Below are 22,296 nucleotides of genomic sequence, written 5' to 3'. Positions count from 1 at the left end.
TCATGTGAAAAAGAATGGAGTCAGGTGGCTAGAAGCCCATTTCTAAGTGCATCAGCCACGTGACTGTTTGTAGAAAGGGAATTAGTAACCTCAACTTAATAAGAATTATCACAGACCTAGAGAACAAATGTATGGATATCAAGAGGGAAACGGGGGGTGGGATGAGTTGGGAGATTAGGATTGACATATATATACTATTGACATTATGTATAAAACAGATAACTAATGAGAACCTGCTGTATAGCACAGGGAACTCTACTCAATGCTCTGTGATGACCTAAATGGAAAGGAAATCCAAGGAAGAGGGGATATATGTGTAAGTATAGCTGATTCACTTTGCTGTATAGCAGGAACTAACACAACATTGTAAAGCAACTATACTCCAATAAAAAGTCTAAAAAATAAAAAAGAATTTTTTTTAAGAAAAAAAAAGAATTATCGTAACCATGAAATGGGATGAGGGAGGCCAGAAGAATAAGGTAAATTCTTCCAAAGTCTAGATTCCAAGATACTTGGAGAACAAACTAGTCAAATAACCATCACCTATACTCTCACCTATCTTCAGTGTATTTCTGTTACAGGACTCATAAATGTATTTGAAATTCCATTCATTCGTTAGGTGATTAGCTGGACCCAATTAATTTAGGCTCACCAGAGTGCTTGCAAATAAGAACCGAAGTATTCTCGGCCCTAACTGGCTTCCCCAGTAACCCTCCACACTACATTCTGGTAGGAAAATGAATGAACTCATCACTCTGGTGTGTCATATTCCCCCTGGGGGATGGGTACATGGCTAAGCTCATGGTTTTGGGAAAAAGGGTGGAGAACTGGCAACTTCATGAAAATGAAGCACTGGCTGTTCTCACAGAGCAGCTGGAGCCACGGTGATGGGGCCGCAGGGGACCCCAGGCTGAAACCACAGCTGGGTTTCCTCCGGAAACAGGCAGCAGAGGGCGCTACCGAGCACGGTACAGTCGGAGGCCGCTGCCGGCGGAGGGAGCTGGTACCTGGGTGCTGAAGCCCGGGATTAGATGAAACCCAGAAGCCGGCAGGATGCCTGCGTCTAGCTCCCCATCGCTAAGCAGTCGAAAGGTTTCACCGAGGGCTGTCACTGTCTGTCAAGTCCCAGCTTTCAGGCTTGTTTTTAATGAGTCACGGCAGGGAAGGCCGCCTGTGTGAGAGAATGGAAACTACGTCTCCGAGGATAAATCCCAGTTCCTCCATTGACTTTCCATTGACAAGTGTCAAGAGCGGCGACGCGCTCACATAGACAATATTAAATAGTAATTTCTTAACAATAAGTTCAGCCGTGCTAGCTTCACCTGGGCATGCGCTTGTTGGTAACCGGAGAGCAAGGTTCATTTTAAGTCTTCTGGGTCAGACACATGTTGGCTGCCTGGTGGAGGAGTTGCTGCTTTTGGAGAGGAGAGTACCTCTTAGAAAACAGACTCACGTGGAAAACAGTGGGTCTGCACAAAGCCTAGTAAAGAGCTTTGCTTCTAAGCCATTTCTGAGAAGACATGAGTCCTTCTCATATCTTCGCTGCGGAGGGTTTTTTTTTTTACACATAGAAGGGGGTGGAATCCTAGAACACCTAATCTCAATCAAAACTAGTTAATGCTGGGTTTCCCTGGTGGCGCAGTGGTTCAGTCCGCCTGCCGATGCAGGGGACACGGGTTCGTGCCCCGGTCCGGGAAGATCCCACATGCCGCGGAGCGGCCGGGCCCGTGAGCCATGGCCGCTGAGTCTGCGCGTCCGGAGCCTGTGCTCCGCAACGGGAGAGGCCCCAACGGTGAGAGGCCCGCGTACAGCAAAAAAAAAAAAAAAAACAAAACTAGTCAATGCTAAAAGATCAGAAGTAAAAAAGTATTAGCCACCAACTTGGCACACTTTGAAACTTAAGGGCTGTGTACATTACTGGTTTTAAAATCAGAACACAGTCAACTGCCAATCATTTTGTACAAAATGGCAGCCGTGGTACATGGATACTCATCACATCTTTTCAGTTTGAAGTCAGAATGCTCTACGTGTATTGGGTTGGGGTTTTTTGTTTCATCTTTTGGGTTTTTTGATGCAAGCAATTTGAACAGAATTCTGGAGAAATTCTGCCTCAGGATGACATTAAAAGGACTCTGTAGTCTCTGAAAGAGGCTGCCTCTAGACAAGCTGAAAGATGGGGGAACCTCCCCTAGAACTGAAGTCAGGTCTGGGTCATTCACTAGCTGCCTTCACCACAGATTCCCAGTTCGAAGTAACAGTGGCTATAAATGCAATGGTGTATTTCTTCAATCTATCATTTTCTCTACGAAGCAGAAGATTGATGAATGGGCTGACCATCAGGTGAACCAAGACCCCAGAGTGGGTGGTGTCCTCAATGAGTGACCCACTGCTCACAGGTCAGGCGACACAGAGCTGTACTAGCCACAAAGGGAGGCAATTATTCAGGAAATTCAGACAGAACATCTGCTATTAAGGTTTCAGGTCTAAACTGACCAATTTTTGAAAATATGGTTTAGATTAATTAGCTTTAAAAAAATGCTCCAGTCTTTCCTAGGCGTGTAAGCAAATGGAGAACAAATGCAACCAGCCCCTTGCGAAGTCAAGGAAGGTTCTATAGATATACCGTGCACATACGGAATTATTATTTACAAGTGACGCTTGTGTCTCACATATCAAAGTTCTTGGCGATAAAAGGTACCATTTAAAGTTCCACGTGATGTAAATTTTCTGGTTTTGATACTGTACTGTAGTTATATAAGACGTAATCACTGGCGGTAACTGGATGAAGGGTGCCCTGGGCCCTCTGCACTATCTTTACCACTTCCTGTGAATCTATACTGTTTTCAAAATAAAGCTTTTTTTAAAGTGATACACAGATACTAAATTCCAGGCTTAATGCCCAAATTAGAAACCTTTATAATAATCCCAGGAAGAGTGCAAGTTTTTAATCACGCTTCGGAGTGGCTGATAGACACAGACCCTAGAAGAGTACGAATTCATTTGGATTCGGTATTGGGACTTAGAGGCTATTCCTCTGTTAATGAGGATTGGTAGTTTGTGAGTTTTTGCCAGGCGTAGAGCTTGGACTTTTGATAGACATACAATTATGATTAAGAAGCCGTTCTCAAAAACGTCTTCATAGTGTGCTTAACTTTTTCTATTTCCACCTTCTTGATTTGCCCCACCCTACTCTGAAAAATTGGCACCCAAACTTTCAAATTTTATAGCAGCCAATTTCAAACTTTTTTGTTATAGAAAGTTAAAAAAACAGTTTTAAAAAAATTTACCACAGATTCCAGTATGCGAGTATATACGTACCCGCTCCTCATAAAAACACTTATATCGCTAAAATAACTGTCATGAAACAATTCTGATACTTCCTTCTCGTGATGACTACTAATATTATGTTTCATTCTACTCTGTCCTACCTTATTCTAGTTCATTTAAAAGGTAACGATTACATTGATTCTATAATCCATTAATGGGCTGCTATCCACAGTTCGTAAAACATCGCACACTCCAGGATGTCTGCAATGATAATGATCACGTTTTACACGCGTCTAAACCCGCACGCACATGAGTGTCCATGCATGTGCATAAATAAATGACTTTGCAGCTTGTGGAGACCATGGTCATTTCCAGCCGCAGCGGTCACCATCACATGCATTCCCGTGTGGAGAGCCAGGGCACAAGTTCTAAGTCCTGATGTAAACCAGCACACAGATGCCCTACCCGCTGCACTGAGTTGGTTCGAGGTGCGTGGTATGGAGTCCTCAGCTTGGATCAACCTGAGGCCCAGCTCCCCAGGGATCACAACGGGGCAACTGAGCCGGGTTTTTTTCTGAGACTGAACCAACTGGGGCCAGTTGGAGCAACTGGGCTGCAGAGGAGGGTAAGAGCCCTCCGGAAGACTGCACTGCTTACTGGAAAAAGCAAAGACCTTGGAGCAGGTGGAACTCAAATCACAACCCTGACAATTATTAATTGCTGCAGTTGGACAAGCGACCTCAGGTAGCATCCATGTCTCTCTCTCTCTGAGGTGAGAATACCTACTGACAACACTGATCTCTACAGGATCAAAGAAACAAAACACAGAAATCACCTAGCACCATGCCTGGTACAACTAAGACCAGGAATTTGGTAAGTACTCGTTCTTCCCTCGTGCTGCGCGAGGCAGAGCCCGGAAGTCATAGGTCCTGTGACAAAGGTCCCAGAACGCCAGTCCCGAACCCTGAACGGATGACACCACAGTTTTTATACACAAACATATCCAAACCCTTGTCTCTCATACCAAGGTACTGAGCTTTATTCTAACTACTGACACGGCCATCTCCAGTGTCCCTAACCTGCAAGAGCTTTTCTATAGAGTGACATAATGGAAGATCACCTGGTTCCTGCCACTGGTGGATACGCTTTCCTCAAAGAGCACAGCTCTTGCCCATTTCTTCAGGGTGGCCCCGACTTCCCCCATCCCTAACCCCAACTGTCGTGGACACGCACAGGCTGCCCAGTGTCCCCATTCCCCGGGCTACTGCCCCCAAGCCACGACTGGCTGACCCAGAGCCTCTACCTAAGCCAAAAGGAGTCAACAGGACTTCTTCACTTGGGACCAATCAAGTATAAAGCTCTCAGGTACGACACCCACGAGCTACAAGCAGCCGTGTTTACATCCAATGGAGAAACTCTGCAGTGAAACTAATAAATACTAGAAATAACCAGAGACGGGCAGTAAACAGAAGGAGTCCCTATTTCCATAGTCCCTTGGGCTAGCCACGTGCCTGCCACTGGGGCCCCTGAGGGCCCCCCGAAACCCTGAGGATAAATTCCCTTTATCTGCGTACGTTAGTTCACATGCATTTCTATCACTTGCAACTGAAAGAGTATTAAAATACACAAATGAGGGAATTCCCTGGCAGTCCAGTGGTTAAGACTCCCCGCTTCCACTGCAGACGGCCCGGGTTCAGTCCCTGGTCAGGGAACTAAGATCCCGCATGGCTCGAGGCATGGCCAAAAAAAAAAAAAAAAAAAAAGGTAAAATGCATAAAGAATGCTTCCGTTTGCAAAGCCAGTTCTGGAGATGGCAAGAGATTTAAATTCTAAATATTGGCTAAGTGTCTCAAACTCTATTTCCACATATATTGATTCATTCAACAATAATTTATGAATACTCTGCTGTGTGCCAGACGCTGTCTACTTTAGTCCTCACAACACCACCATGAAGCAGGCGTCATTGTGACCATTTCACAGCCAAGGAAACCAAGAGTCAGGGAGTGAGGTACCCAGTCACGTAGTTACTATGTAACACATTCAGTCCTAGAGGATGCTCTTTTTAGTCCCTGTTTTCTTGTAGGATCTCTCTTCTCCATCAGGATCAACCTTTGTTCCATGTCTTGGGTCGCCAAGAGCCCCGCTACGGGGCCTGTCGCCTCCTGCAGTCTCTGACATCCTGAGCCACAGCTGAGGCTTCCTCAGCTCCAGAGCTGCCTGCTTCTGACACAGCCTCACAGCTTTTGATCCCAGCAGCGTCTGACCACATAGATGCCACCTCTATCCAATACCACTCAACACTTCCTGCCTTGGGTCATCTGGGAAACCAAAGGGAAAAAGTCATGAAATTGAGGGGAAAAAAAGCTTTTCTCTGGCATGATTTCTTTTTCATCAGTTTTCAGATCCTGCCCAATCAGACCCTGGTCCTGGAGAAGAGCTTGACCAGGAAAGGAAGTGGCCACACCCAGCGTGGCTCTGAGCTGTTCCCAGAATCTGTTGCTCCCAGACCTCTCAAAAGGGAAGTGACAAGTGACCTGCTGCGTGGTAAGGAAAGTGGGAAGGAGAAGGACAAAGGGGGAGGCTTTGGAAGGAGGCGTCTGAAATGTACAATGTACTTGCAACTGGGGTGAAACTCCAAACGACTGACGCGTGAGAACTGAGCCTTTTCCGTTAAAACCAACTCACCTGGGAATATCTTCTTCGATCGTTGCACATCCATAAAGAAACACGATGACCCCGATGACGGATGATGGGATGAGGAAGGATGTATATAATCCCAGCCAGGCAAAGTACAGTCCAATTTTTTCTCCAAAATACTTTCTGGAAAAGGAAGAAAACAAAACATACTGAGAAGACCATAGAGTTTCCTTCTTTCTGTTTGCTCTAAACCTGAGAACGGGTTGAAAAAAGTGGAAAGGGACAAAAGGTACATGGGGAACAGGGGACCTCAGCACAAGGAATCAACAACTGGTCTTTTCTGAAATGAATCACATTCCATTAGAATCACATATACACACCTGTCCTGGCTGTTCATGTAAAGTAGCTGCAGGAAGGAATCCAGCACTAACAGCAAACTGAAGAAAATGCCACACGTTTTGGCATCTTTACCAGACAAACATGAATAACATATCGGCATTTCATGAGTGCCATAGTACTCGACCCACAGAAAAACACACCTTTTTGAAACTAGCTTATTTAAACAAAACACACAAATTTGGGGGCATGTATACTGATATATACAGACGAACAAAGATGCACTCATAGAAAAATGACTAGAAGAAATTCGATAAAATATGAGTCATGGTTTCTTTAGCTGATGGGATTATGGGTGGTTTTTATTTCTTTTTTTTATCTTTCTGCATTTTTTAACTCTATTTTGTTCATGAATTACTTTTAAAATAAAAAATGGTTTCTTTTAAAAAGAAAAGGTACGAACCCATATCTTTTTGTTCCCCACTTCATAAAGTTAGTAAATGACCACATAAAGCCTCTGAAAAGGGGTTTTCCTTTTCCCTTAGATGGATATTGATGATGGATGCCTGACGAGAAAAAACAACCCACAGAGGAGACGTATATTCTATTTCTCACGAGCCTCCGATATAAACCACAGGAGGGAAATGGGAACCCAGCCCACCCGTTGATGGAAGGACTAGAGAATAAGAGGAACAAATAAAATCTATGTATCCACCACCAGAATGCTGCTTCCACTTAGGATAAAGACACTGCCAGGAAATGTAGCTTCCACCCCAACAACAAAAATCTGTTAAATCAAAAATTTTCGTGAGGGCTTCCCTGGTGGCGCAGTGGTTGAGAGTCCGCCTGCTGATGCAGGGGATGCGGGTTCGTGCCCCAGTCCGGGAGGATCCCACATGCCGCAGAGCGGCTGGGCCCGTGAGCCATGGCCGCTGAGCCTGCGCGTCCGGAGCCTGTGCTCCGTGGCGCGAGGGGCCACAGCGGTGAGAGGCCCACGTACAGAAAAAAAAAAAAAAAAAAAAAAAGCGAATATGTTAATGATTACATTAAATATAAATGTACAAGAAACCCACTTAAAATATAAAGAAAAAAGTAAAGGACTGGAAAAAGATAGACCACGCCAACACTAATCTAAAGAAAGCTGACACAAACAAAATCATCTTCAGAACAAAGAACATTACCAGATATAAAAAGGGACATCAAACAGTGATAAAATGGTCACTTCATTAAGAAGGCCTAATAATCCAAAACACATACAGTAAAATACATGTGTCAAATGCATAGATCAAAATGCATGCAATAAAAACTGATAGAACTGAAAGGATAAACACACAAATCCTCCAGTATAAATTAGAGATTTCAACACTTCCCTTCAGTAGTTGACAGACCAAGTACAGAAAAGCAGTAAGGATACAGAAGACACTTCAAACCAACTTGACTGAATTGACATTTATACAACACTCCACCAAACAACAACAGAAAATACATTCTTTGCAAACACACATTCACAAAGATAGACCATATTGTGAATCATTAAGGAAATCTAATAAATTTAAAATAATTGAAATAATAAAAATGTTGTACCGTGACCACAACTAAATTAAACTAGAAATCAACGGCAGAAAGTTGTCTGGAAAAATCCCCAAATACTTGGAAATTAAACAATATCCTTCTACATAACCCATGGGTCAAAGCAGAAATCACAAAAAAAATCAGAAAATATTTGTGACTGAGGAAAATAAAAACACACATATCAAAATTCGTGGAATGCCATTATACTTAGAATGCCAGTAATTGTTAGAGAGAAATTTATAGCATTGAATACTTGGTATTAAAATAAGAAAGTTTTCTTTTTAAGTTCATCTAGGATTTCTTTTATTGAAGTATAGTTGATTTACAATGTTGTGTTACTTTCAGGTGTGCGGCAAAGTAATTCAGTTATACATATACATATATTCATTCTAAAAAAGCAAGCTTTAAATCAATCATCTAAGCTTGCACTTTAAGTAGAAAAAGAACAAATTAAATCCAAAGCAAACAGAAGGAAGGAAATAGTAAAGGGGGGAACAGAAATAAATGAAATTGAAAAGAGAAAAATCAATGAAACCAAGAGCTGGTTGTTTGAAAGGATCAATGAAGTTGATAAATATTGAGTCAGACTGGTCAAGAAAATAAAGGATAAAACACAAATTACCAATCTTGGGGGGAAAAAAAGAGACACCACTACAGTCCTTATCTTCCATGTTAGTGAATGCAACAATACCAGTTGTTTTTTCAAGGGTGTTCACCTCACCTTCTCCACTAGTCCATTACCCATTACCCATCTCCAGCAGAAGAGAGGGGAAGAGAGAAGGGAGGAGACAGATGAGACTTAATAAACACAAATTGCCCGGTGCTTTCATCCTGATTGTCTTGTTTCACCTCATTTTTCATTCTCCCAACATCTTTTCCAGGTGAGAACACTGACACTCCCTGGACACACAGACTTGTCTAAGGTCACGTGGCCAGCACCTGACAGAGCAAGAATTTGATCTCTTGGCACCTGGTGCTTGTGCCAACGTAACAGCAGCAGCAACAGTAACTGATGTTTATCGGGGGCTAATTATTTGCCAAGCTCCATTCTAAGAAGATTACAAATATTCTTATTTTTTAGTCCTCACAACCCTCAGAGGTAGTATGTTATTATCCTCAAATTATAGATGAGGAAACTGAAGTACAAAAAGTTGACTAACCCAAGGTCCCACAGCCAGTAAGAAGCAAAGACAAGATTCAAATTCAGTGAGTCTAACTTGAGATTCCAGCTCTTAATGTCCACCTTATACTGACTTCTAGGAGGAATTTCGAGAAGGAAAGGAAGTGGATGAGCAGGAGACATGCCCAGGGCAAATTTGCTAAGTTCTAAAAGAACTACACCTAGCTACCCATCCATCCCCCATCCCCCACAACGTCTTCACGCTTTTTTCCAGCTCTGAAGCTTTCCCATCGCAGCATCCCGTCCGAGGCATCCAGCCACTCAGAGACGTAAGATTTCCCTGACCACTCTCCTAACCTGTACTGTCTACAAATCTTCTCTACCATTGCCTCTTAGGCTTTTGCTTAAGGAGCCGATCTGATAAATTAAAGCCTACTGGGATACTTTATCACTTCTTCCAGGAAAATGTCTGCATTCCAAGCTTTATGGAGACACAACGCCTTCACCTCTTAAAGGAAGGGGTAGAATATTTTGAGGTGTTCTTCTAACTGCCCCACATAGGCAGCGGACTACTCTGTTTACCCATAAAAACACTACTGGCTGGAGAGGGGGACAGAGAGCCTGAGCACAGAGCCTCGATACCTGGGAAAGGGAGACAGGAAGGTCAGAATGCATGAAGGTAAGAACACATGAAACAGAGAAGGATGAAGAGCCAACTATGTCACTTAAGGGAAACAGGACAGCAGGGCTGAAAACTCAGATGCCCCCAGGAGCCAGGCAGGAAACATGAATGATTGAAGCAGGCCAGGCAGGAACAACCGAAGCACCTCCAGCGAAAAACGAGAGGGCTCATGTCCATCCATGGGGAGCAGTAGGTCCTCATCTCCAGCAGCCCAGGGTGACATGTGGGAAAACGAGACCAGGATTACCAGATCTTACAATTTTCTGAAAAAAAAAGCTGGAAAACTGTATTTCTCCTACTTGTTAAATGTTGGCAACTAATTTAACTGAAAAACAATGTACAACCCAAACGAAGGGCACTGGAGGATTGAACAGTGCCCATGGATATTAGCTGGTACCTTCTGTGGAACAGCAGAGATCACAGGACACAGGCTCTGGAGTGGGCAGGGCTGGACAAGAACCTGGCCTCTGCTGTTTCCTAACTTGGGAAAGTCTCTTAGCTTCTCTAAGCTTCATTTTTCCCATTTGAAAAATATGTCAATGTGAAAGTTAAATGAGCAAGGTATACGAGGACACAAGTCAGCAAGCAATAAACATTAACTGTTGTACAGGATATTACTCTAAAAATTGGCGTGCACTACTACATTAAAATGAGGAACCTCTACTCATCAAAAGACACTAGTGAGTGAGTGAATGGGAAAAATACTGACATACATACATCCCACAATGGACTTGGATCTGGAAAACATGAAAAACTTCCAAAGCTCAATAAGAATTAGGCAGAAAATCCAACAGAAAAATGGGCAAAAGACCTAAGGAATACTTGGTTAAAAAAAGGTACCCAAGTGACCAATAAGCATACGAAGAGGTGTTCAGCTTCCCTAAGCATCAGATCATCAGGGAAATGCAGATGAAATCGCAATGCAATACCTCTGCACACTCGTGGGAATGGCAAGAACGAAAAAGAGGGAAAATGCCAGTGTTGGGATTCCTCCACGTTTTTCCAAACGTTCACATGGTGCTGGTGGGATGTGCACAGGTGGAGCCTCTTTGGCAGGTGGCTTGGCAGCGTCTGCCAGAGCTGAGCACGGCCCTCCCCTGTGACCCTACAGCTCTGCTCCTCAGTACCTGCCCAGCACAGATGGGAATCTGTGAGCTGAAAGACACACCAAGTTCACAGCAGCACTGTTCGTGATACCCCGCAGACCGGGAGCTCCCCAGATGGCTATAAGCAACAGAATGCATGAACACGTTCTGATACGTTTGCCCAACAGAATATTATACAGCAAGGAGAATGGACAGAACACAAAAACACACAACAATATGGACAAGTCTCACACCTATCATCTGAACAAAAGAAGCCAGGCACAAAAGAATTACTGTACAGTACGATTCTATTTCTATAAAGTTCAAAAACAAAATAACTGTGTTAAATACAAATGGTCATTAGCCCGAGGAAAGCAGCGACTACAAGGGAACGGGATGAGGGTGGGGGACCTCGGGCGTTAACAATGTTCTTCCTTGATCCCAGGACCTGCAGCACGTGGTCCTTCTCCGCAGTGAGTACAGACGTGCCCGTGAGAAAGGATCCCCACGCCGCAGTCACAGGATGGCAGGCTCCCCAGGACTCTCCCTCAACCTGCCTCCCGAAGTCTGCCTTCTCATCATCGGTTGGACAGTCCAGGGCCCGAACCCAGCCCTGTATGTGGTTGGGAAGAACAGCTGGACGGTCACCCTCTGCCAGAGCTGACAGCAGGAACCGGGCTGCATCCGCGTCTGCAGGGCTCAAGCCAGCAGACACAGCCACTGGCTCCTCCGATCAACCATCTGAGGCCAGGAGACTCTGAGTTCTTAGCCGTCCCAGGGAGGCCAAGAGAAGGCCCCCTTCTGGCAAGAAAATTTTGCTAATATGGGGCAAATTCAGAAGGTACAGTGAAAAGGGGCTGGGCTCAGACTGGCAGGGCTGTGAAAATCAGGCTTAGCTCGAGTCCTAACATTAGGAGACAACACAGACGCCAGCGAACGGGGTGGGGGCTGCTCCGAAGTTCCGGAGGGAAAGAAGTACTCCTGGGCATCAGAACACCCTGAGTCTTGAACGCTCTTCTGCGAGACTGCTGTCAAGGCCTCCCTCTCCCCTGCCAAGTCCTCTCGTTTAAAAGGCTTCCAAATAAAGAACAGTCTGCGAAGCAAGAGGACCTGCGGGGCCAGGCTGATGGGGTGCAGGCCCAGGAGCCAGGGTCGGCAGGGTTGACATGGTCCATCCCAGGCCCTGCACGTAGCAGATGTGTTCAGAGGGGTAAACGGGACCAAAGACCCAAGAGGGCCAGGGGCCAGATGTGCGGGGCATCCAGTCCGGGGGCAACTAGAGAAGGGAGATGCAAGTGGCAGGTGGAAGAGCCAGGCAGATGAGAAGTCAAAGCTGAGAAAGTAAGTTAAAGCAAGAGAAACAAGGCAGGAAGAGATCAAGCTTCCAGAAACCACAGCCTCGGCAGGATCGCCTTCAGAATCCAGGAGAAACACGAAAGGCATGTTCTGACCCGAGTCTTTCTACTGCTTTGTGTGTTTCCTTCAGTGGGTGGGTGGACCTAGGTTAGCAGCCATGCCTCCCCATCCCAAAATAAAATAAAATAGCTTCGTCCCAGGGGCTCTGCCTAATGTTTTGCGTGCAGTATCTCTAATGATCCTCACAAGAATCCTGTGAAAGGATACAGGGCTTGGCAAGCAAATGGAGTCCTTGGATGAATGAAAAGGTTCCTTCCTCTGGGAATGCACGGCCCTACACAGAGGTATGAGGCTTGGGGAGCAGAGCGTGGTCGGGGTTTCAGGCTCCACAAGCCCCCTCAGCCAGGGACCCATGGACAAGGCACGAAATTCACAAGCCTACGTGGCAGTCCTAGAAACAGGCATTATAGCTCCATCTAATAAATGAGCAAATGCAAACGTAAAGATGAAATACCTCGGTGAAGCCATTAGGTTGTAGACAATCCAAAAACTCTCATCTGTTAAAGTCCAAAAGCCCCCGCTCTTAACTACCACACCACACCGCAAAGCAAAGAAGAAAATCTTATAAGAGTTAACAGCAATGGCTGTACATTCCCAATGACCCTAAAACTGTCAAGAAAAGCTCATTTCCGGGCTTCCCTGGTGGCGCAGTGGTTGAGAGTCCGCCTGCCGACACAGGAGACGCAGGTTCATGCCCCGGTCCAGGAAGATCCCACATGCCGCGGAGCGGCTGGGCCCGTGAGCCATGGCCGATGAGCCTGTGCGTCCGGAGCCTGTGCTCCGCAACGGGAGAGGCCACAGCACTGAGAGGCCCGCGTACCGCAAAAAAAAAAAAAAAAAAAAGCTCATTTCCCAGTTATGAGATTTATCCCCAGTTCATGGGATGGAACCAGGGAAAAGCAAAGTATTTGTGTTTTTCCAGGTTGCTGGTTTCCAATCTCACGATTCCACCAGCCTACTTGGCATTTCCCAATGGATGGCTAATAGGAGTCTCAAGGTCTACAATGCCAAGGTGGAACTCTGGGTTTCTCTGCCACCCCTGACACACTTAAATTGCCCTCCCCCATCTTCCGAATTTAAGTGTGCAGAACCCCAATCCAGGTGCTCTGGACAAAGACACGGAAGTAATCGTTGTTGAGTCTGATTATCACGATCCACATCCAATCCTATAGACGCTACTTTCAAAAATGCACCAAATGCAACCATGCCTCCCCCTCTCCATCACTCACACCCTGGACCAACCACTGTCATCCCTCACCCGGGTCACTTCCACCCGTGCCCCTGAAATCTCTTTGCTACACAGAAGCCAGAAGTACTCTTTTAGAAATCTGTCGGATTTGTTCATTCCTCTTCTTGAGACGGTTTTAGGACTTTATATCACATGTACAATGAAACCCCAAATTGTTTTCGTGACCTACAAGGTCCTATTTGTTCTGGCCCCAAACCCCTGACCGCCTTGAAACAAATCCTGCTTCGTTTTCTCCTGCCGTCCCCCTCTGTGGCTTGCTTCCAGCTCATGGACCCTACTGTCGCTCAAACACACCCCATCCGCTTGCACCTCAGGGCCTTTGCTGTGGCTGTGCCCTCTGCCTGGAACTCCGTCCTCACACTTGCACATTCATGTCCTTACTTCCTCAGTTGCTGCTCCAGCGTCACCTCCTCAGAAAGGCCTCCTGGGTTCACCCCATCCCAAAGGGCGCCTAAGCTCTCCTCTTGCTTCACTTTTATTCGTAACACTTAACGTTACCTAACATTTTTTCTAAATTTGTGTTTTTATCCATCTCCACTGCTAGAATATAAGCTTCATGAGGGCAGACGTCTTCTGTCCTGCTCACCATTGTTCCCTTAGTCCCGAGAATGTGCCTGGCACATAGCAGTAGCTTAATAAGCATTTGTTTAATGGATGCTAAGTCCTGACAATAACCCTATTAGGTGGTTACTGGGCCTGTCCTCCTTCTTTGCGTAAGCTGAGCACAGCTCAGAGAAATTGAGAAACTTGTGTAAAGTCGCACAGCTAACGAGAGAAGGATCCAGACTCCATCTCAGAGCAGCCTGATTTCAAGCCTACACTTTACCCCTGATGTGTACCTCTTGGGTAACACAGTAGAGGACCATGCAGGCTTGAGCCTCCCAGTTTACAAAGTATCATGATTTATTTTCTAGGATTTTAATAAAATACTATCAACTAAAGTGGAATTCTCCTCTCCCTGGTTTACAAAACCCTACGACCTCCAGAAGCTCATTCACATCAAAAAAAGGCCGTGATGGCATCTGTTCCAACTTCCATTTGTAAAAAAGCAGTACATAAAATAATTATTTAGACATTTTCTGTTTATTAATGAGCAGCGTGAGAGCTTCCAAGAACACGTCACATGGTGATCAGAGGAACGTACTCACGCCTAGTCTCCCAGCCATTTATCACCTAGTAGTTTTAGCCATTTTACATTGTTTTCATTTTCATTCTTAAATATTGTTTATTCTTTACCCACAACCAATCTTCAAATAAAGATGGAAGCATAAGGAACACTGATGGTGAGATATAACGTGTTAGTGCAGAGCCTAAAAATGGCGAGAAGAACTCAGCACAGACGCCTTTATGTGATATTCACACAGATCCACAAAATTTATACAGCTGATCAAAATTATTATGTGATATATAAAGATATTCTCATTACCAAAATCAACGATAAAGGAGGGGGAGCTATTATATCCAACTGGCTTTTCATTTACTGAGAGTTAGACTGTCAGAGGACATGGCCGAGATGACAGAGTAGGAAGCCCCTGAGTTCACCTCCTCCCAGGAGCACACCAACATTGCAACAATTCACAGAGCAACTACTGATGAGAAAGACCAGAATCTAGCAGAAAGGATCATCAGCAACTAAAGATATAAAGAAGGAACCACAATGACACGGGCAGGAGGGGCCGAGACCTCGTGTAGTACAATCCACCCCCCCCCCCCCAGGTAGGCAACCCACAAACAGGAGGAAACTGACAACTGCAGAGGTTCTCCACGAGGAGTGAGGGGTCCAAGCCCCACATCAGGCTCCCCAGCCTGGGGGGCCTGCCCTGGGAAGACAGGCCCCCAGAATGTCTGGCTTTGAAGGCCAAGGGGAGCCAGAGGGCTGTGGGAAACACAGACTCCTCTCTTAAAGGATGTTCACAAAACCTCACACACTCCAGGACCCCACGGCAGAAGCAGTAATTTGAAAGGAGCCTGGGCCAGACCCACCTGCTGACCTTGGAGAGCCTCTCGGAGAGGCGGGAGGTGACTGGAGCTCACCCTGGGGGCAGAGACGCTGGCGGCAGCCCACCTTGGGAGCTCCTTCTACCACGAGAACACTAGAACTGGCAAGCACCATATGGAATCCTCCCTCTAGCTTATCAGTGCCACGGCCTGGCCCTGCCCACCAAGCTGCTGGCATCAGTACTGCGACGCCTCAGGCCAAGCGAAGCAACCAGGTGAACCGGGACACGGTCCCACCCACCAGCAGGCTGGCTGCCATAGACCTCCTGAGACTATACTTGCCCCCGGACCTAGCCCCACCCCACAAGGGTCCTAGGACCCAGCCCCACGCACCAGTGCACTAGCACATGCCCCAGGACACCAGGCTTCTGCAGCCTGAGCCTCCAAGACCTTTCTGCCCACCAGTGAGCTGGCACTAGCCTTGGGACCCTCTGGGCTTCAGTCCTGCACACCAGCCAGCCCACACCAGCTCCAGCACCCCTGGACTCTGCGGCCAGAGACCGCAGGACCTGGTGCCACTCACCAGTGGGCCAGCACTAGCCCCAACCTGGCATCACCCACCAGCCCCAGGACCACCGCAGTCCTAACGCCCACCATATCAGAACCCAGCCCACTCACCAGCAGATTGGCACCTTGGGCCCCTCAAGCCAGCCACCCAGCGAGCTGGGCAAACGCATCAGGGGACCAACACAAGTTTTGGGACACTCTGGGCTCCACAGCCTGATGTGTCAGGAACCAGCCCTGCCCACAAGCCCTGCCCACCAATGGGCCAATATCAGCCCTGGGACCCCCAAGGCCCTGTAGCCAGAGACCTCTGGACTTGGCTCTGACCACCAGAGGACCAGCTCTAGCTCTGGGACACCTTGGTCCCTGGCCCCACCCACCAGCAGGCTGACATCAGCTCCAAGATACCCTGAACCCCTCAGCCAGCCATCCGAGGATCCAGCCCCACTCACCAGCAGGCCAAAACCAGCTTTAAGACACCCCAGAACCTGAAGTTAGCTAGTTCTTCTGGGGTGTTAAGAGCCAGCCACACCCACTGGCAGGCCAGCACTAGATCCAGGACCTCCAACCCCACAACCCACCCTCCCCGAACACATCCCACCCACAAGCAGGCCAGCACTAGACCCAGGACCCTCCCAGGCTCAGCTGCCAGCCACCTTGTGACTGAGCCCTGCCCGTCAGCAGGCAGAAGCTTCCACACAAGGCACGGCCTGGCAACCAACTGGACTGGGGGTCACGCCTACCAGACCACCCACAGCAGTCAGCCCACCACAACAGAAGGACCCACACAGCCCACGGAAGGGGCACCCCTGCAGCATATATCTCTGGTGGCCAGAGGGGAGTGCACTGATGGGACGCACAGGACCTCCCCTACAAAAGGCCACTTCTCCAACTTACCAAATACATAGAAATAAAAACGGCAAATGAGGCAAAATGAGGCAACTGAGAAGTATACTCCAAACAAAAGAACAAGATAAAACCCTAGAAGAAGAACTAAGTGAAGAGGAGATAATCAATCTACCATATAAAAAGAACAAGGTAATGACTGTAAGGATGTTTAAAGAACTTGGGAGAAGACAGGATGAACAGAGTGAGAGAAGTTTTTAACAAAGAGTTAGGCAATATAAAGAAGAACCAAACAGACATAAAGAACCCAATAAGTGAAATGAAAAATACATTAGAAGGAATCAGCAGTAGATTAGAAGATACAGAGGAATGGATCAGTGAACTGGAAAAAAGACATGAAAATCACTCTGGCTGAACAGGAAAAAGGAGATAAAGAAATGAGGACAGTATAAGAGACCTCTGGGACAACATGAAGTGTTCTAACATTCATATTATAGGGGTTCCAGGAGGAGAAAAGAGAAAGGGGCAGAGAACATATTTAAGACACAAGGGCTGAAAGCTCCCCTAATCTGGGAAAGGAAACAGACATCCAGGCCCAGGACATATAGGGAGTCCCAAACAGGATCAACCCAAAGACCACAGTAAGACATACTGTAATTAAAATGGCAAAAAATCAAAGATAAAGAGAGAATATTCAAAGCAGCAAGGGAAAAGCTACAAGGAACTCCCATTGGGCTATCAGCTGACTTTTCGGCAGAAACTCTGCAGGCCAGAAGGGAGTGGCACAATATACTTAAAGTGATGAAGGGAAGAACCTAAAACCAAAACCACTCTGCTTAGCAGGCTTTCATTCAGATGTGATGGAGGTATCAAAAGTTTTACAGATAAGCAGAAGCTAAAAGAGTTCAGCACCGCCAAACTAGCTTTACAAGAAATGTGAAAGGGACTTCTCTAAGCAAAAAAGAAAAGGCCACAACTAGAAATACGAAAGTTACAAAAGGAAAACTCTTATTGATAAAGGCAAATACACAATAAAAGTAGTCAATCAACCACGTATAAAGCTAGTAGAAAGTTTAAAAGACAAAGAAGCAAAATCATCTACATTCACAGCAAGTAGTTAACGGATACACGAAACAAAGAGATGCAAAATATGATTTCAAAAACAGTACACATGGGGGATGGAGTAAAAATGCAGGGCTGTTAAAAAGCCCTTGAATGTAAGATATCAGCAACCTAAAACAATCGTATCTATATACGAGAGCAACAGAGATACAGACAAAGACAGAGACAGAGAGACACAAAGACACACACACACACACACACACACACACACACAGATTGTTATATATAAATTTCATGGTAACCACAAACCAAAAATCTATAATAGATACACACACATAAAAGAGAAAGGAATCCAAACATAACACTAAAGATAGTCATCAGGGCTTCCCTGGTGGCACAGTGGTTGAGAGTCCGCCCGCTGATGCGGGGGACACGGGTTCATGCCCCGGTCCGGGAAGATCCCACATGCCGCAGAGCGGCTGGGCCCGTGAGCCATGGCCGCTGAGCCTAAGCGTCCAGAGCCTGTGCTCCGCAACGGGAGTGGCCACAAGTGAGAGGCCCGCGTACCGCAAAAAAAAAAATAGAAATAAAAAAAATAAAATCCTGGGAATAAATCTAACTAAGGAAGTTAAAGACCTGCACTTGGAAAACTATAAGAAACTGATGAAAGAAATTGAAGACAACACAAACAGATGAAAAGATATACCATGTTCATAGACTGGAAGAATTAACACTGTAAAAATATTAATACTGTACTATCCAAGGCAACCTACAGATTCAGTGCAATCCCTATCAAACTACCAATGTCATTTTTCACAGAACTAGAACAAATAATTTTAAAATTTGTATGGAAGCACAAAAGACCCCAAATAGCCAAAAGAATCTTTAGAAAGAAGAACAAAGCTGGAGATATCAGGCACCCTGATTTCATACTATACTACAAAGCTACATTAATTCAAACAATATGGTACCAGCACAAAAACAGACACATAGATCAATGGAACAGAATAGAGAGCCCAGAAATGAACTCACCCATGTATGGGCAATTAATCTATGACAAAGGAGTCAAAAATATACAATGGGGAAAGACAGCCTCTTCAGTAAGTGGTGTTGGGAAAACTGGACAGGTATATACAAAAGAATCAAACTGGACTACTCTCTCACACCATGCACAAAAATAAATTCAAAATGGATAAAAGACTTTAATGTAAAACCCAAAACCTTAACATTCCTAAAAAAAAAAACATAGTAAGCTCTTTGACATTGGTCTTAGCAATATTTTTTGGACATGTCTCCTCAGGCAAAGAAAACAAAAGTAAAAATAAACAAATGTGACTACATCAAACAAAAAAGCTTCTGCACACTGAAAGAAACTATCAACAAAACAGAAGGCTACCTGCTGAATAGAAGAGGACATTTGCAAGCAATATATCCGATAAGGGGTTAATGCCCAAAATATACAAAGAGGGACTTCCCTGGTGGTCCAGTGGCTAGGACTCTGTGCTTCCACCACAGGGGGCACAGGTTTGATCCCTGGTCAGGGAACTAAGATCCCAGATGCCATGTTGCCAAAGAAAAAAAAAAGATGTTTGAAAAGTTGAAACAAAAAAAAAATTTTTAATATAGAAAGAACTCATACAACTCAACATCAAAAAAAGCAAACAACCCAATTAAAAAATGGCAGAGGATCCAAATAGGCATTTCTCCAAAGAAGACATACACATGGCCAACAGGACATGAAAAGATGCTCAACATCACTAATCATCAGGGAAATGCAAATCAAAACCACAGTGAGATATCACCTCACATCTGTCAGAATGGCTATTATCAAAAAGATAACAAACAACAAGTGTTGGTGAGGCTGTAGAAAAAAGGGAACCCTCGTGCACTGTTGGTGGGAATGTAAATCGCAGCTGCTATGGAAAACAGTACGGAGATTCCTCAAAAAATTAAAAATAGAACTACCACACAATCCAGCAATTCCACTCCTGGGTATTTATCTGAAGAAAACAAAAACAGGGATTCAGAAAGATATGTACCCCAATGTGCACTGCAGCATTATTCACAATAGCCAAGATATGGAAGCAACCCAAGTGCCCATCAATAGATGACAGGATAAAGAAGATGTAGTGTACACACACACACATACACACACACACACACACACACACACACACACTGGAATATTACTCAGCCATTAAAAAAGAACGAAATCTTGCCATTTGTGACAACATGGATGGACCTAGAGGGCACTGTGCTAAGTGAAATAAGTCAGAGAAAGACAAATACTGTATGATTTCACTTATATGTGGAACCTAAAAGACAAAACAAATGAACAAGCATAACAAAAAGAAACAGAGTCATAGATACAGAGAACAAACAGGTGGTTGCCAGAGGCAAGGGGGGTGGGGAGAGGAAAGAAACAGGTGAGGGAGATTAAGAGGGACAAACTTCCAGCTGCCAAATAAATGAGTCACGGGTAAGAAATGTGCAGGGTGGGGAGTACAGTCCATAACCATATAATATCTTCATACAGTGACAGTAACTAGACTTACCATAGTGATCGCTATGGAACATACAGAAACACTGAATCACTATGTTGTGGAACAGGAACTAACATAGTTTTGTGGGCCAATTATATCTCAAAAACAAACTAACTCATAGAAAAAGAGATCAGATTTGTGCTTACCAGAGGGAGTGTGGGGAGGGGAAACTGGATCAAGACAGTCAAAAGGTACCAACTTCCAGTTATAAGATAAATAAGTAATGTAGGAAGGTAATGTACACCATGAAAATTTAATCAACACTATTGTATGCTATATATAACAATTGCTAAGAGAGTAAATCCTAAGAGTTCTCATCACAAGCAAATTTGTTTTTCTAGTTCTTTAATTTTGTATCTATATGAGATGACGGATGTTCACCAAACTTGGTAATCATTTCACGATGCATGTAAGTCACACCACTATGCTGTACATCTTAAACTTATACAGTGCTGGATGTCAATCATGTATCAGTAAAAACTGGAAGAAATAAATAAAACTAAAGATTGTCCCCAACTATCAAGCATAGTCTAGAGAGTAGTCTTTGCAAAAGTAGCCTAAAACCTTATCTTTTTAGCTCATCATTTGGGAGTAAAGGATAAATATTAGATAATAAACCAGTTAAATTTTAAAGTGCAGACCTACCAAATTTCAGGTCATGAAAGTGGTTTTTTGTCTGTTTCGAAGCTATAATAGCACAATAAATTTCCGTCTGTTTTATGTACATCATTACCCAAACCAAAGGTAACATGCTCTGCTATTTTAAAATGTATTTGCTGGAACATGTTTTCTTCCTTGCACACTTCAATGTGATAACATGAACAGTGTGTGCCACCTTTGTTAAAAAAGAAAAGGGGAAACTTGTCTTCGTGTAGAATGAATATCGCGAAAGATCACATGTAATGAATTTTATAGTACGATATCCATTAATATTTATTTAAAATAACATATTTTTACTTAGAATGATTTCTCCACCATATTGCACATAATATTGACTTAAAGACAATTCCTAAGGGGGTTCAGGAGCCTAGCACATGCTGCTGTGAAGGTGGTTTGTGGGGAGCTGCAGACCCACCCTCTGCCACCTCACCGGGTCTGGGCCCCAAGAGGGTGACCAACCAGGCCCCCTGGCTCTCCGGCTTCCAGGTTGGCCAGTAAGAGGCACCCAGAGGAAATCAAAGGGCGGGGGAATGTAGACAGTGGGGCATTGATTTCCCCCAGCTATCTGGCCGCAGAGCCCTGGGTTGGCAGTGGGTCCCCAGCTCCCGCCAAAGGCCTCACCTACACGGTAGTTTCAGCCGTGGCTGTCTCCGGGTCCTGTAACCACAACCTCCTCTTGCCCCTTTGGGCCTGTTGCTGACCCCTGGGGTGCTTCCCCGTCCCTTGTGGATTTCCCTTAGCCCTCAATTACCCACTTGAGTGTGTCACCTCTTTCCTAAAAAGTACAAGGTTCAAGAGTCAGATAAAGGGGGTGAGGGGAGGTAGGCGTTACTGATCTGTTACAGTCCCTTCATTTTACACATTAGGGAACTGAGGCCGCAGGGCATTACCAGACTTGTCGCAAATCACCACCAGTAACAGGGCAGAGCCACAATTAGAGACCACAACTGGACACAGGAATGACAGAGAACTTGTATCGTTAGACTCTTAGAAGATTTGTGTGAGTTAATATACAGGAAGTGCTTGAAACAGCGCTTGGCACATGGCAAATACCCAGAAATGTTAGCACGCATCATCATCACCACCACCACCATCATCCTGTGCTACTTCCCAATCCAGCTGAGAAAAGAAGGGGATATGGACTCCAAAAAATGCAGTCCTTCTAGCATGAGGATGCTAAAATTCATCCTCCTGGGTAGATGGAGAAACCAAAGCCCAAAAAGGCTCTGTCCGAGGCAGACCCACCGCCCCCTTCAGGGTGCATGAGAAAGAGGCACCAGGGCTCACGGCCTGGCAAGAGCACCGGGTGGATTCCAGCC

At 45.2% G+C, this 22,296-nt stretch overlaps 1 protein-coding gene across 3 annotated transcripts in view; it reads right to left on the bottom strand.

Moving 5' to 3' along the window:
- Positions 1 to 22,296, bottom strand: part of ANO2 (anoctamin 2) — a 333,331-nt gene that overhangs the window by 168,093 nt on the left and 142,942 nt on the right. For all 3 annotated transcript variants that reach the window (XM_079936516.1, XM_079936518.1, XM_079936517.1), the window contains one exon: positions 5,953 to 6,087. In XM_079936516.1, coding sequence (XP_079792642.1) covers positions 5,953 to 6,087 — 135 coding nt within the window. The remainder of the gene's footprint in view (positions 1 to 5,952; positions 6,088 to 22,296) is intronic.

The sequence above is a fragment of the Stenella coeruleoalba genome, assembly GCF_951394435.1.
Source record: "Stenella coeruleoalba genome assembly, chromosome: 11".
Lineage (NCBI taxonomy): Eukaryota > Metazoa > Chordata > Mammalia > Artiodactyla > Delphinidae > Stenella > Stenella coeruleoalba.
This window is presented reverse-complemented; position numbering and strand designations above follow the sequence as displayed.